Source organism: Acomys russatus, chromosome 14 (assembly GCF_903995435.1).
Source record: "Acomys russatus chromosome 14, mAcoRus1.1, whole genome shotgun sequence".
NCBI classification, from domain to species: Eukaryota; Metazoa; Chordata; class Mammalia; order Rodentia; family Muridae; genus Acomys; species Acomys russatus.
In genome coordinates, this window is record NC_067150.1 from 42,081,190 (window position 1) to 42,095,500 (window position 14,311).

Genomic DNA, 14,311 nt, shown 5'->3' on the forward strand with positions numbered 1-14,311 from the left:
ATAGAACCGCCCTCCACCCTCCCTCTCCACTGCACGAGGCTGCTTCTTTGTCCGTGCTGCGCTAACAGCGCTGTGAAGCCTTCTCTAACGCCTTTTGAAACTCCAGCTCCTACAGCATCTGGCTCACCGTGTTCTGCCCACGGGCATCTGAGTCACCCCGGAGACAGGAGCTAAGCCCACAACAGACTCATGCTGCTTAGAGAGTGATGGAATGATAAACAAGTGCGAGAACTGTGGGAAAGAGTGCTTTGCTTGTTTCACTGTTCTAATTTTTACATTTTAATTTGTTATTCTAATTTTTAAAGGGTAAGGCAGAGCCTTGTGTGTGCCAGGCAAGCTCTCAAACACTGAGCCACACCAATGACCTGGTTTTGGTTGGTTGGTTTTTGTTGTTGTTTTTGGTTTTTTGGCTTTTGGGGGTTTTATTTTATTTTATTTTGGTTTGGTTTGTTTTGTCTTGTTTTTTTTTTTTTCCTGAGACAGGGGTCCTCTATGTCACCTTAACTGTCCTGGACTCACTTTGTAGCCCAGGCTGTCCTCGAACTCATAGAGATCCGCCTACCTCTGCCTCTGCCTCCCGAGCGCTGGGATTAAAGATGCGCACACTATGCCTGGCTTCTGACCTCTGTTTTTGGAGACAGGATCCCACTGTGTGGCCCAGGGAGGTTTCTCTCTGATTCATGATCCTATAGCTTTGGCTGTTCAATGTTGGGATTACAGGCCCATCTAGGAGTAGTTAGTTAATAATTAATTTATCTTATGTGTATGGATGTTTTGCTGGCATGTATGCCTGCTGCCTGTGGGGTCCAGGAAGGGGCATCAGAGCCCATGGAACTGGAGTTACAGATGGTTGTGAGCTACCATGTGGGTGCTGAGAATGGACCTGGGTGCTCTCGAAGAGCAGCCAGTGTTCTTAAACCCTGAGCCATCTCTCCAGCTATATGAGTGGTATTTTTAATTGAATCTTTCTCTAAGGTCATCTACCTTGTGATTAATTACATATCAAATCCCATTTTTGTCCACTGTTTGCTATATTCCAGGCAAATCACTTTTGAACGATGAAACCATAAGCAAACCTTGGTCTCCCAGCTTCCCCACTCCCTGGCCTTCCATCCCCTTCAGATGTCTATTTTATTTCCTCTTCTGAGTGAGATTCCAGCGTCCTCCCTAGGGCCGTGCTTGTTACTCAGCTTCCTTGGATCTGTGGATTGTAGCATGGTTACCCTGTACTTTATGGTTACTATCCACTTATAAGTGCATACATACCATGTGTGTCTTTCTGCTTTACCTCACTCAGAATGATCTTTTCTAGTTTGACCCATTTGCCTGAAAATTTCATGTCTTTATTTTCAATAGCTGAGTAGTATTCCATTATGTAAATGGTTTCCTGATGAGAGGTATTCTGACTGCGGTGAACCAGAAACTCAATGTGACTTTTATCTAAGATTAATTTTTTATTATGTTAAAGTGTGTGTGTGTATGTGTGTGTGTGTGTGTGTGTGTCGGGCATGTGCATATGAGTATAAGTTCCCTCGGAGGCCAGAGATACCAGATCACCTGAGCTGGAGTTACAGGCATTGTGAGCTGGCTGATTTCAGTGCTGGGAACTGGACTCAGGTCCTCTGCAAGAACAGTACATGCTCTTCACAACTGAGCCATCTCTCCAGCACCTCAATGTATTTTTAATTTGTATTTCTCTGTTTGTCAAAGATATGTATCTTTCTTTTTTGTGCATGTGTATTTATTAGCCATTTGTACTTCTTTTGAAAACTGTATATTCAGTTCATTTACTCATTTATTGATTAAAATATAAAATATATTTAACTACTCATAAGTAAGTGAAGCTAGATCAAACTGTTAAAATATCTATCAAATAACAAATACTTTAGGTTAGCTTAATTAAAATTAAGTTTTTCAACTGAGTTTTAATTTCTTTCTTCTTCAACTGTAAGAACTAGGCCTTAGGTTATGCTAAAAAAAAAAAAAAAATTAGAGCACAGAATTATAGATTCTCCCCTAAATACTACTGGTTTAGTCAGTTTTCTATAGGTATAAAGAACACCTAAAGCTAGAAAATGTTTTTGGTTTTGTTTTTTTTTTTTTGTTTTTTGTTTTCCAAAACAAGGTTTCTCTGTGTAGCCTTAGCTGTCTTGGACTCACTTTGTAGACCAGGCTGACCTCAAACTCACAGCAATCCGCCTGCCTCTGCCTCCCGAGTGCTGGGATTAAAGGCGTGCACCACCACTGCCCAGCCTTAATGTTTTTAAAAGAGGTTTATTTGTGTCTCTCTATTCAGGAGCTAGAAAGTCTAAGCTTAGTAGTCACATCTGGCAAGGGCCTGTACTGCTTCAACTCCCGGTGGAAAGGAGAAAAACAACCAAGCACCTAGAAAAGAAACAAACAGATGAGTTGGCTCCACCAACTTTCTCTAGGCTAGAGAAAAGGCTCTGCAGTTAAGAGTGCATACTGCTCCTGCAGAGGACTGGAGTTCAGTTCTGAGCACCCACATCTGTAACTAGAGCTCCAGAGGATCAATACACACGCGCGCGCGTGTGCGCGCGCACACACACACACACACACACACACACACACACACACACACTTAAAAGTAGTAAAATTTTAAGTGCCCTCTACTGAGGAAAAACTACTAGTCTATTCATTTCCTGTGGACTCCACTTTAGTTATCTAAACATCTACGCAAGGCCCCACCTCCAGCACTGACGCTGAGACCAAGTCTCAACAGGAGTAAAAACCATACAAACTTTAAGAGTTGTAACCATCCTGGGAGCTCCACCCTTTAAGTGCCTATACCGTAGGAGACACCAGCTATTCTCTGGAACACAGCTGTGGGGTGGGTGGGTGGGGTGGGTGGGGGAGAGAGAGAGAGAGAGAGAGAGAGAGAGAGAGAGAGAGAGAGAGAGAGAGAGAGAGAGAGAGAGAGGATTTTCTAGGGTAAAGACTGGAACTCCTAACCCTTCTTTCTGTCTCAGCCCAACCAGGACTGTCAAAAAACAAAACAAAACCTTTTACAATTTTATATAGTGTTTTTGTGCTCCTTATTAGTACATGAAGCAACAAGGACCTATCAGTAATTTCAAAGAGATAAAGAACTCAATCCATATTTTAAGAGTCCTGTAGCAACTGTAGCAATATGTGAGCATTTCTATTAGTAGCAGGGCCATGAATACCACTGCAAACACTGTGGTTAGTTTCACACATAACACTAGGAGGGGAGCTACATTTAAGCTTAGAAACTGATGAGAACAAAACGTATTTTTTTTTCTACCCCAAATCACAGACAAACGCTTACACCATGACAAAACTCTGAAAGCGCACGCACGCACACACACACACACACACACACACACACATATGTGTAGGGTAAGGTGTTACTTGTATTTTTTAAATCTATTTTATTGGGGTTCCTTATGCCTTTACCTCCACCTCAATCTCTTCCAACACCCCAACACCAGGTCAGAGAGAAAGGAGGTTAGTGGGGGGAGGGGGCATAGGTCTCTTCAGCTACTTCCTGATGGTTAAGTTCCTTGGGTCAAGTCCTTCATAGTCAGAATACCTTCCAACTTCTTCTCATCAAACTGCATCAACAGCAACCAGGAGCAGCAGGAGGGAAGAACGGCAGCCAGCAGCCACCTTCTTCTTCCTCTGACACGCCCTCCTCTCCCCTGCCCCTCTCCCCTGCCCCTCTCCCCTACCCATCTCCCCTGCCCCTCTCCCCTACCCCGCTCCCCTGCCCCACTCTGGGCTCTGGCATTTATACCCTCAGAGACCCCAGAATTAAATTATCCGCTGCTGGCAAAGATCATGTCCCTCTCAGAGCCCACATGAGGCAAAAAAGTCTGCTGCTGTGGACAATCTAAAGCAGCCCCATGTCCCACATCTGGGATTAAAACAAAAACACGTTTATGTAACATAACTGAGTTTTTAAAGACACCAGAACTCCCACAGAAGGAAAAGAAAAAAGCAAATATTTGGTATTTTTTTCAAATCCTATATTATTTGAGTTTTCGCAGAAACATATTTATGTATTACTCATACACAAACATAGATAATGCAGATTTCAGATCAAAAGCTACAGCTGCCTGGGAAGGGAATTCACCACAAGCCAAAGCCTTTCAGCCTTCTCCCACCCTGCCCCAAACACCAGGTACAAATACCAGTTTTCATCACCACCTCTCCTTTACCACTGTGACAGTGAACTTATGAACCTTCAGCGTCTTATCTATGGGAGGCCACTGGGTTTTAAGTTCAGACAGAACTGGGTCCCACGTAAGGGCATACTTCTAGCATCCTCCGCAAACACTAGACTAATAACTCAAGAGTGAGCCATACAGTCACCCTTTAAAATACTCTTTAATGAAACAGCACTCTCCTGATTCCAAATAGCTATTGATTTTTAAAAGAATCCCGGACACCCGTGTTATAGACTGACTCTTCACCTATATTAAGCATCTGCAGTATTCATCAGCATGCAGGATGATAACTGACTTTCAGATTTGGAGGCTTAGAAGGTAGCCTTAGGGGACTGGAGAGATGGCTCAGCAGTTAAGAGCACTGGCTGCTCTTCCAGAGGTCAGGGTTCAATTCCCAGCAACCACATAATGGCTCACAACCATCTGTAATTCCAGTTCAAGGGTCTGGCCTCCATAAGAACTGCATCTGGTGCACAGACACATGTGTCAGCAAAACACCAAAGACATTTTTTTTAAAAAGAAAGAGGTTCATTCATTTTTTTGTATACCAAGAGCAGTCCTTGCCTCTTTATAGGTGACTCTTTGCTTTCATTAGGAATAATGATGTCTGCCATACCAGAAGAAGGCTCCTGCATCAACTTCAAGGAAATGATGCTTATTGACAACACACTTTACTTTATGCGTAAGTCTAAACCTGTAAGACAAATACAGGGCTCAGACCCTCGTATTCAACTAGAAAAAAATCATAAAGTGAGTGTAGACTCCTGTTTGTCATCAAATTCTACTATAATGTTAACCACCACCACCCCTCTAAAAATAATCATGCTGTTGGCAAGGTCCCAGTGGGACTCTGACAGTAGCTCACCAAGATGGCATCTGCCCATCGTGAAAATGTGCCATTGAGGAAACACCGCTTCCCAAAAGAATGCAAGTCATTACACCCCAGGCCTAGAGTTTTTCATATACCAGTCTTGTGTATATACTCAGAGACAGAGATAGACAGAGACAGAGAGAGATTCTTCTAATTATGTCTCCATGGACAATTTGATCCTTAGATGTCTTTCCACTTAAACAATAAATTTAAAAGAAATGTTTGCCACTTTATTAAAAAGCACTTTATCTGTGTACTGAGAATTACAAATTGTGGGTTTTGGTTTTTTTTTGGGGGGTTGTTATTGTTTTGTTTTGTTTTGTTGTTGGTTTTTGAGGTTTTTGTTTGTTTGTTTGTTTGTTTTAGGCAGAGTAGCCCTGGCTGTCCTGGACTGACTTTGTAGACCAGGCTGGCCTCAAACTCACAGATATCTGCCTGCCTCTGCCTCTCTGAGTGCTGGGATTAGAGGCATGTGCCACTGTACTTGGCAGATTTAAATCTTTTAATTATTATTTATTTTATGTGTATGACTGGTTCTCCTGCACGTATGCCTGTGCACCACATGCATTGTCTGCCCATGGAGTCCAGAAGAAGACATTGGATCCCCTAGAAGTGGAGTTACAGATGGTGTGAGCTTCCATGTGCATGCTGGGAATCAAACCTAAGTCCTCTGGAAGAGCAGACAGTGCTCTTAACCACTGAGCCATCTCTCCAGCTCTGGATTTAAGTTTTATATCTAACATATCTAAATGTGTTAGCATACATGAATAAGCTTAGTTTTATGGGCTCCTGAATACTTGTCGTCTGATGTTCATAATGGAGGTCCACAGAGCCCATCCCTATCGCACAGAGGCTAAGGGATGAGGAGGCGGGCCAGGCATGGTGGGAACGTGTCTTCAATCTCAGCACATTAGGGGGTAGAGGCAAACTTGGTGCGTTTGAGGCCAGTCTAGTCTATAAAGTGAGTCCCAGGACAGCCAGAGCTATATAGTAGGATCCTGTCTCTCGAGAGAGTTGGGGGAGGGGGTGGAAGAAAGAATAAAGTAGCAAAAGAGCAGTGGACGGGACACGTTAAGCTGAACCATATAATTTACCGTGTTGTGTTTCTTTTTTCCTCCCTTTAGCTGAAGATGATGGTAAAGTATAAATTTATTTTTCTTTCTTTGCAAATTAGAAAGTGCTTGAGACACATCTACTGTCAGCTGGGAGAAACTGTCCATAGGGCTGTTTGCTTGGTAGTTATTAACTGCAGCTAGATTAAATTCATATGGTGAGAGCATAATAAACCTTTAATTCCCCAGCAGATGGACTTATAATATCCCATCGTACTATTCTCGTTTACAGCGTCCTTGCAGGATTCCTGGAGGTTTCTGTTGTTGTTTGGTCTGGTTTGACACTGGTTCTGACTATACAGCCTAGACTGGCCCAGAACTCACTATACTCCCTGGGACAGGCTTCAAACTTGTGGTCTTCCTGCATTAGCGTCCCGAGTGCTAGTCACACCCAGTAGTAGCATCTTTGTTCAACAGTGTTAGCACAAAGTGTCTGACTGTTCAGGATTAAATCAAGAAATAGAAATGCCAGCTTGACAGAAGAGAAGGAAGAGTTGGCAAACCAAAGTTTCAATCCATTATAAACAGAGTGCAAGCTGGCTCTGCCTCCGATGTGGGGGCACTTTTTTCTGTATCTTTCTTTGGTAGAGGAAAAGAACTGATCCTACCATTAAGTTTATAAGTATACTAGCAAGATGTAATTCCCTAGGCAAGCATGGTGGTGGTGCACACCTTTAATCCCACTTGGGAGCCAGAGGCAGGCAGATCTCTGAGTTCAAGGCCAGCTTAGTCTACAGTGAAAGTTCCAGGACAGCTAAGACTACTCACAGAAACTGTCTCAAAAAATAAAAGAGAGACAGGGAAGAACAGGGGAGAGAAAAGGAGAGCAGGAAAAGGGAGAGAGGGAGAGAGAGAGAGGGAGAGAGAGAGAGAGACAGAGAGAGAGAGAGAGAGTGAGACAGAGAGAGAGAGTTTCTTAAAAAGAAAATTAGAACTGATAGGGTAAAGACCCTGAGAGCAACAAGACTCGAAACTACAGCTGTGGAGTGTGAGAGACAGAGCTCAACTGAAAAACAAAGTATTGTCCATCGATGATCCTGTGCTGGTGCAGCTCTTACATCTGCATGAACAGGTTAAGGATTTAAGGTACTAACAAATGCTATAATGAAGCCCAAGGTGCAGTTATGAAGGGAAGGGAGGGAAGGAGGTCAGCTGGGAAGAGCTCCCAGAGGCAGGAGATGGGAGGGCATGGTGAGGTCTAAGGACAGAGACAGCAGGAATAAAAGCATAAGAAAACAAAAGGCTAGGAGACTGGTCAGGACAGAAAACATTTGCACCTTCGGAGGGAGAGTAGTTCCAAGTGCAAACAGGAAACGCAGGTGTGCTCTCAGAAACAGATGAAACACAGCCAGCTTGCTGCTCTTTGCTGCTTCTAGAACAGAGGGTTGAACTGACTCTGGAGAATGGTATTGCTAGGTCTATTTGTTGATCTGAAAAAAAAAAAACTTACTGTTAATGATTCAATATGTGTTACAGGAGACCTGGAATCTGACCACTTTGGCAGGCTTCACCCTACAACCACAATCATACGGAATATCAATGAGCAAGTCCTCTTCATTGACAGAGGAAAATGGCCACTGTTTGAGGATATGACTGACGCTGAGATAGGGGGTACCTTTCCCTACTCTTTTACAAACACAGAGTTGACTGCCCACTCCTTCCCTCTCTGTTTTACTGCCCACATTGTCAAATGTCAGACTCCATCCTTAGATGGGGAGTCACAGTAGTAAATGCAATTTCACCTTGGAGAGCACCCATGTTTTTAGTTGGAGTGAGGAGTTGGATCCAACAAAGACACTGGTAGAGGCCGTGGCACCCCGAGCCTCCATGTGGATAGCCACTTCCCTTCTTTCAACTGTCCTCCCTGTAGATGAGCCCTGGCAAGTTAGATCCTTCCTCCCCACTTCTCAGCTCAACATACCGCTGGCATCATCAAAACTCAAAATGAAAAGTGAAACAGAAACATCCCAATGGACCTGTCTTCCACGAGACCGCAAGAGTGCCTCGGAAGACAAGCAAGCTCACTGTGCCCCTCGAGATATAAGCTCCAAAGAGCACAGCTTGGGGCTGGGTTGAATATATATTCTTGAAAAAGTCCTATCCTAAGATTTTTGCCTCAGCAAATAGGTTTTTAATATTCTGTTGAACATTCAACAGTTAAACATAATCTTTAGACTCAGAATAACGGTCTGTTTGGGGGATGGTTTTGTTTTTGTTTTGAGACAGGATCTCACTATGTAGCCCTGGTAGGCTTGGAACTCACTCTGCAGACCAGGCTGGCCTATAACTCAGAGACCCACCTGCTTCAGCCTCCTGAACACTAGAATCAAAGGTGTGCGCATACATACTGGGCAGGACTTACGATATCTTTAAAGCACACACACACAAATCAGAATATCTTTAACACATTCAGAATATGGGTTTTTTTTAACGGGCATTGGTGTTTCACCTACATGCATGCATGTCTGTGTGAGGGTGTCAGATCTTGGAGTTCTAGACATTTGTGAGCTGTCATATGGGTGTGGAGAATTGAACTCAGGACCTCTGGAAGAGCAGTCAGTGCTCTTAATCACTAAGCCATCTCCCCAGCCCCACTCAGAAAGGTTTTTTTTAACACACGTATGTTGCCTACCCATGTTTAATAACACCCTGTGTGTTTTCAGGAGTGTCTGGCTAGCTGCACATCATGTCTGTTGACTGTCTGGCCAAACTTGAGTGCAGGGTAGTGGCCAATCTATTATTATTAAAGGAGATATACCCTTTGGGTAAATTTCTAGAGATATTGATCGGGGAGGGGAACTGTTTTAATTTATGGCCTCACTTATTGACATGTATTCCAGCGAATGGCCCCCAGACCAGGCTGGTAATATACGTGTATAAAGATGATGAGAGAAGGGGGCTGGCTGTGGCCCTCTCCGTGAAGGACAAAACAGTGTCAACTCTCTCCTGCAAGAACAAGATCATTTCCTTCGAGGTAAGATGAAGCTTGATGTTAATAGACAAAAGTATAAAAGCCAGATATCCTCAGACCAACCTTTTATCTAGAGACCAAAGAGCAGAGACAAGCACTGACAGGGCTGGTTTCGGGAATCATCAAGCCCTGCAGCCTAGTGTGATGACGCTTTCGGACGTCTAATTTTGTCCCTGAGGCTGTCAAAAAGGAAGGGACAGCTGAGTGGTCTTTCCAGACAAGAGTTTCTCGTATCCTAGACTGACCTCAAACTCAGTGTATAGTTCAGGGTGACCTTGAACTTTTAACCCTTCTGTCTCTACTGGCAGGTGCTACTTTTACAGGTGTCTGTCATTGTCTCTCTGGGTCTCTCACTAGTTCAGATCTTAGCCACGGTGGCCATAGATAAGACCCAACTTCATCTCCCTGCCGTACCACTAGGGCTTTGGAGCTAAGGGGTTACTTCTCCAACTTTAAGCTTCAAGTTGGTCCTAGGTCATCTCCCAGAGCTTAAAGGCGCTCCCTAAATTGTGATTTACCAGGAGCAGCTTCAGAAGCAAATGCTGATGAGACATTAGTTTACACTACCATCACCTCATGGCCAGTCAGGTTGCTAAAGGACAACGGCGAAGAACTATGGCTGTCAGTTCTGTAACTAGTTTAGTTGAAAGCCACCTCCCCACCCCACCCCCACACCTAGCCCTCTATGCATCTTAGGAGGGTAGGATGCTTTTTAATTCTAGCAATTTCTCTATCAGTCCATAGGATCATGAGGATCTTTGCTACCACGGGGTCAAAATTAACTCCAAAATATCAAGTCTGTGATTAACATGGCAGAACCTCAGGCAATGCCCATATTTTCTAACCCTAAAAGGTAGGCAAGATGTGAGAATAGGAAAAGCCAGTCACTCCCAGCAGTTCCAGGCCCAGTGTGAGGGACTGCAGCTTCCAGACCCCAGGATTAGTCCTGATAGGACCCTGACATCTGAACAAAAGACACAGGAATCAGCACTTGGCCTTTCTGGCCTGGGCCCAGCCAAAGGGACTAATCTCAGGACAGAAAGGAAAGACTACTGTGCACTGTCACGCCTGGCAGGAAGGCAGGGCAGGGGTCACAGACTGTGCCAGCACAGCTGGGCTACCAGGAAACCCAAGACTCAGCAGAAAACAACTACTGGGTCTAATCACTACAGCTTAGTTCCAGGATTCATAGAAAGAAGAAGCAGAGATTTTTTTTTTTTTTTTTTAAGACAGGGCTTCTCTGTGTAACCTTGGCTGTCCTAGACTCACTGTATAGACCAGACTGGTCTCAAACTCAGAGCGATCCGCCTCCCTCTGCCTCTGCCTCCCGAGTGGTGGGATAAAAGGCGTGCACCACCACGCACAGCTTCCGAGACTCTTGACAGCTCCTGCCTCTCTCGTGGCTGATTCAGAGACCAGAGCCATTGCGCTTAAAAGGGAGGAGATCGTCAGTGTGGTTAGCTATGGACAACTGAAGAAGACAAAAACGGAAATGAGCCCAAAGAGGTATCTGGCTTTGCTGGAAGTTTACCTCGTTAGCAGACACAAACTTCCACGTGGTGAAAGAGAAGAGAAGGATGACAGCTCTCCGGGCATAAGGGAACCAGGAGGCCTGTGGGCTGATGAGCATTCCGCAGTGGAAAAGGACTGAATGGATGGGAAGACAGGTTAGGACATAAAGAGAGGCAGGCATTCTCCTGTTACTCCTATATTCAGAGGGTTTTTCCTTAACTTATGCAAAAACTAAAGCCGCTTTATGGTCATTTAGTAATACACTTCCAAATAAACTGCACATATTCAAATTGTTAATATCCTCTTAGAAAAAAGATTTCCTGTGTGCAAGTCTGTGTGTATGTGTGTTTTTTCAGAGGTCAAAAGGGGGAGTCGGAGCCCCTGGTGCTGGAGATGAGACATTGTGAGCTGCCCAGTGTGGGTGCTCAGAGCCAAATTCCAGATCTCTGAGAGACCAGAGCAGCTAGCGCTCTCAACCATTCCAATTGTTCACATTCCTAAAAATTGTGTATTGTGTGTTTTCTCCACAGGAAATGAGTCCACCTGAAGAAATTGATGATACAGAGAGTGATCTCATATTCTTTCAGAAACGTGTTCCAGGGCATGATAAAATGCAATTTGAATCTTCGCTGTACAAAGGACACTTTCTAGCTTGCCAAAAGGAAGATGATGCTTTCAAACTCATTCTGAAAAAGAAGGATGACAGGGGGGATAAATCTGTAATGTTCACTGTTACCAACTTACCTCAAAATTAGGTATTAAGGTCTTTGTGTTCCAGAAAGATGTTTATCATGCATGAGCTTCATGAGGATCCATTTCGGTGTTGCCATAACAAAACACCTGAGGCTGCATCATTTATAAAGTGACCAAGTTTATTTGTCTCATGTGTCTAGCCCAATTTCTACTTCCTGGAGAATGGCCCTGGATGCATCACCACATGGAAGATACAAGGAAAGGAGTTAGCCACATGTGAACTTTACATGGGTGAGCCTCACATCACAGAAGCTCTGACACCTTCTTCTGGTCTCCACGGGCACAACACACACACAAATATCTTAATTAAAAAGAAAATAAGCGAGGCGCTGGTGGCACACGCCTTTAATCCCAGCACTCAAAGAGGCAGAGGCAGGCAGACTGCTGTGAGTTTGAGGCTAGCCTGGTCTACAAAGTGAGTTCCAAGACAGCCAGGGCTAAAACACAAAAAGTCTGTCTCAAAAAAAATAATAATAATAATAATTTTTAAAACATTAAGACAGAGAGCAAATATGGAAGGTGGAAATCAGATGTGACTCCATTGGTGGAGTGCCTGAAGTATGCACAAACTACTAGGCTGAGTCTCTAGCATCACATAAAACTAACCGTTGTGGTCCACTCCTGTAATCCCAGGAGAAAAAGCAAGAGGATGGAGAAGTTTAGGTCATCCTTGACTATTATAGCAAGTTTGAGGCAAGCTTTGGCTACTTGAGACCCTGTCTAAAAAAATAATAATAAGTTAAAAGTTAAATAATAGTCTGTGTGAGTTCAAGGCCAGCCTGGTCTACAGAGTGAGCTCCAGGACAGCCAGAACCACACAGAGAAACCCTGTCTCTTAAAAAATAAAATAAAATAATTAAAAAAAATTTTTTTTAAATAAAATTAAAAATACATATCAGGGAAAAAAATCTTAGTTTCTCCTAAAAATTCAGGCAATAAAAACAAAGTTCAGGGGAGAAGGCCCACTGCTGGGTGACCTTTCACTGAAAACATGTCACTTAAGTCTTGAAAACAAGATTTTAAGAGACACATGTGAGGAGGGGCTGTTTCTTCATAGCTTGTGAACACGGGACTCACTAGAAGGTGCTCTGTGTAGGACAGAGGGCTACCACAGACTGTGGGGAAGAAACACAGCATCCTCTGTGTTTTCATTTCTTCTCCATATTCTCACCATTCTGAAAGCAGTGGGAACTAGATTTTAGAATTTTTTTCAGGATGCCCCTCTTTGTCCAGGGCTGTATCAAAGTTCCATTGGAGGATGGTGGGGGAGGCAGGGCAGGGAAAGTACCAAGGTATCAGGGATGGGATGGGTAGGGAATTTAGTCCTCAGTTGTCACCACACTGTGGCATCGGCTGAGAAGGCTGAGACATCTACCACTCTCTTTTGGTCTCTGGCTGGCTGCTACAAAGTTACTCTTAGCAAATTCTCATTCCTGCCCATGCAGGAATTTGGCTGCCTCCACCTGCATGGTTGGCATTCTTGGTCACTGCTCCCGGATCCATTTTGCCTCCCTCCTTATGCGTGCAGGTTGCTCAGGCCATTATGTTGACCAACATTATCCCTCCTGGCATTATCCCGCCCTCATCTTCGTGACAGTTCCTCACTCACAGTGGTCCTTTGAGGGTGAGTGTGCACCTCACCCCTAGAACAGGGACGCTCTCATCGATCCCCTCCCACCTCTGCTGGAGACTTGCTTTTCCAGGAGGTGCCTGAGCCTGTGCGTCCTGTACTTCCACATCGCTGGGTGCGGAATTACACATCATTTGGGTCCCTTAATGTTCCATGGCTGGACTGCTGGTACAGTGTGCAGTGAAACAGGCCATGGCGGGTGAAGGAAGGACGAACAGGGGTTCGAAGTCATCCTCAACTGCTTAGCAAGTGCAGATCTAACCTGGGATACATGAGCCCTTTCTTGGGGGGAAAAAAGGAAAAGAAGAAGAAGGAGGAGGAGGAGGAGCTGGCAACATGGCAGTTTGCTATAGGACCTGGTGACCTGAGTTTGATCCCCAGAGCCCACAAGTGGGAGGGAAAGAACCAACTCCTGTAGGTGCCTTTAACTATTTTAATGGGTTCTTATAGCTTTTCCTCCCTTCCAACCCTTACCCACCCTAGGCAGGAGAAAAAGAAGGGGAGAAGGGGTGTGGGTCTCTTACTGGTTAGGGTCCTTGGGTTCCTCGGGGCAAGTCCAACAACAGCCAGAAACAGCAGCAGCCTTCTTCTTACTTGGAGCCCCTGACCCCACCCCCAACTCCCCCAACCCCTACCCTGCCCCTGCCCCTGCCCCCAGCCCTGCCACACCCTTGCCCTGCTGTGGCTATTAAACTATCTGCAGCTGGTGAGAGCCCACATGATGCAAATAGTCAGCTGCTGTGGACAATCTAAAGCAGCCCCATAACCCACACCTGGGATTAAAACAAAACAACATTTACATAACATAACTTAGTTTTTAAGACACCAGAACTTCCACGACAAACTCCTGCAAGTTGTCCTCTGACCTCCACTTACTTGTTATGCTTTGTAACATGAGCATGTGTGTACATACACACACACACACACACACACACACACACACACACACTCAAAATAAACAAACATAACTAATAACATTTAAAAGTTCGCAAGCCTTCAAAGCTCTGAAGTCTTGTGTACCCAAGTCAAGAGCCTAGACTGTGCTGAGGGGCAGAAGGTGACATCTGTCACTTAGGCTTTGCTTGTCATTTATCAGTGGCAGGTAGCCTCAGAATCTTGCATGGTTAAAGATTTACTATGGAAAACAGAATGCCAACACCTTCTGGCCTAAAAGTGGTGAAATCACCAGTACAAGCTGCACACAACGTGCAGAACCAACACGTTGGCCCTGCCTGACCAACATGCCTCTTC

General features: G+C 44.5%; 1 protein-coding gene across 1 annotated transcript; it reads left to right on the forward strand.

The window, feature by feature from the left end:
• Positions 1-4,814: 4,814 nt before the first annotated feature.
• Positions 4,815-11,462, forward strand: Il18 (interleukin 18). The gene is made up of 5 exons (XM_051156412.1): positions 4,815-4,893; positions 6,207-6,218; positions 7,671-7,805; positions 9,035-9,168; positions 11,208-11,462. Exons 1-5 carry the CDS (start codon positions 4,815-4,817, stop codon positions 11,430-11,432), a joined length of 585 nt encoding a protein of 194 aa, XP_051012369.1. The 3' UTR covers positions 11,433-11,462.
• The last annotated feature ends 2,849 nt before the right edge of the window (positions 11,463-14,311 follow it).

What these genes read in the sequence shown, in the direction of transcription:
- Il18 (XM_051156412.1), top strand. Translation starts at nt 4,815, where the DNA reads ATGTCTGCCATACCAGAAGAAGGCTCCTGCATCAACTTCAAGGAAATG. An exon ending in GACTGACGCTGAGATAGGGG is followed by an intron (nt 7,806 to 9,034) that starts GTACCTTTCCCT and finishes CATGTATTCCAG; the next exon opens with CGAATGGCCCCCAGACCAGG. An exon ending in ACAAGATCATTTCCTTCGAG is followed by an intron (nt 9,169 to 11,207) that starts GTAAGATGAAGC and finishes TTTTCTCCACAG; the next exon opens with GAAATGAGTCCACCTGAAGA.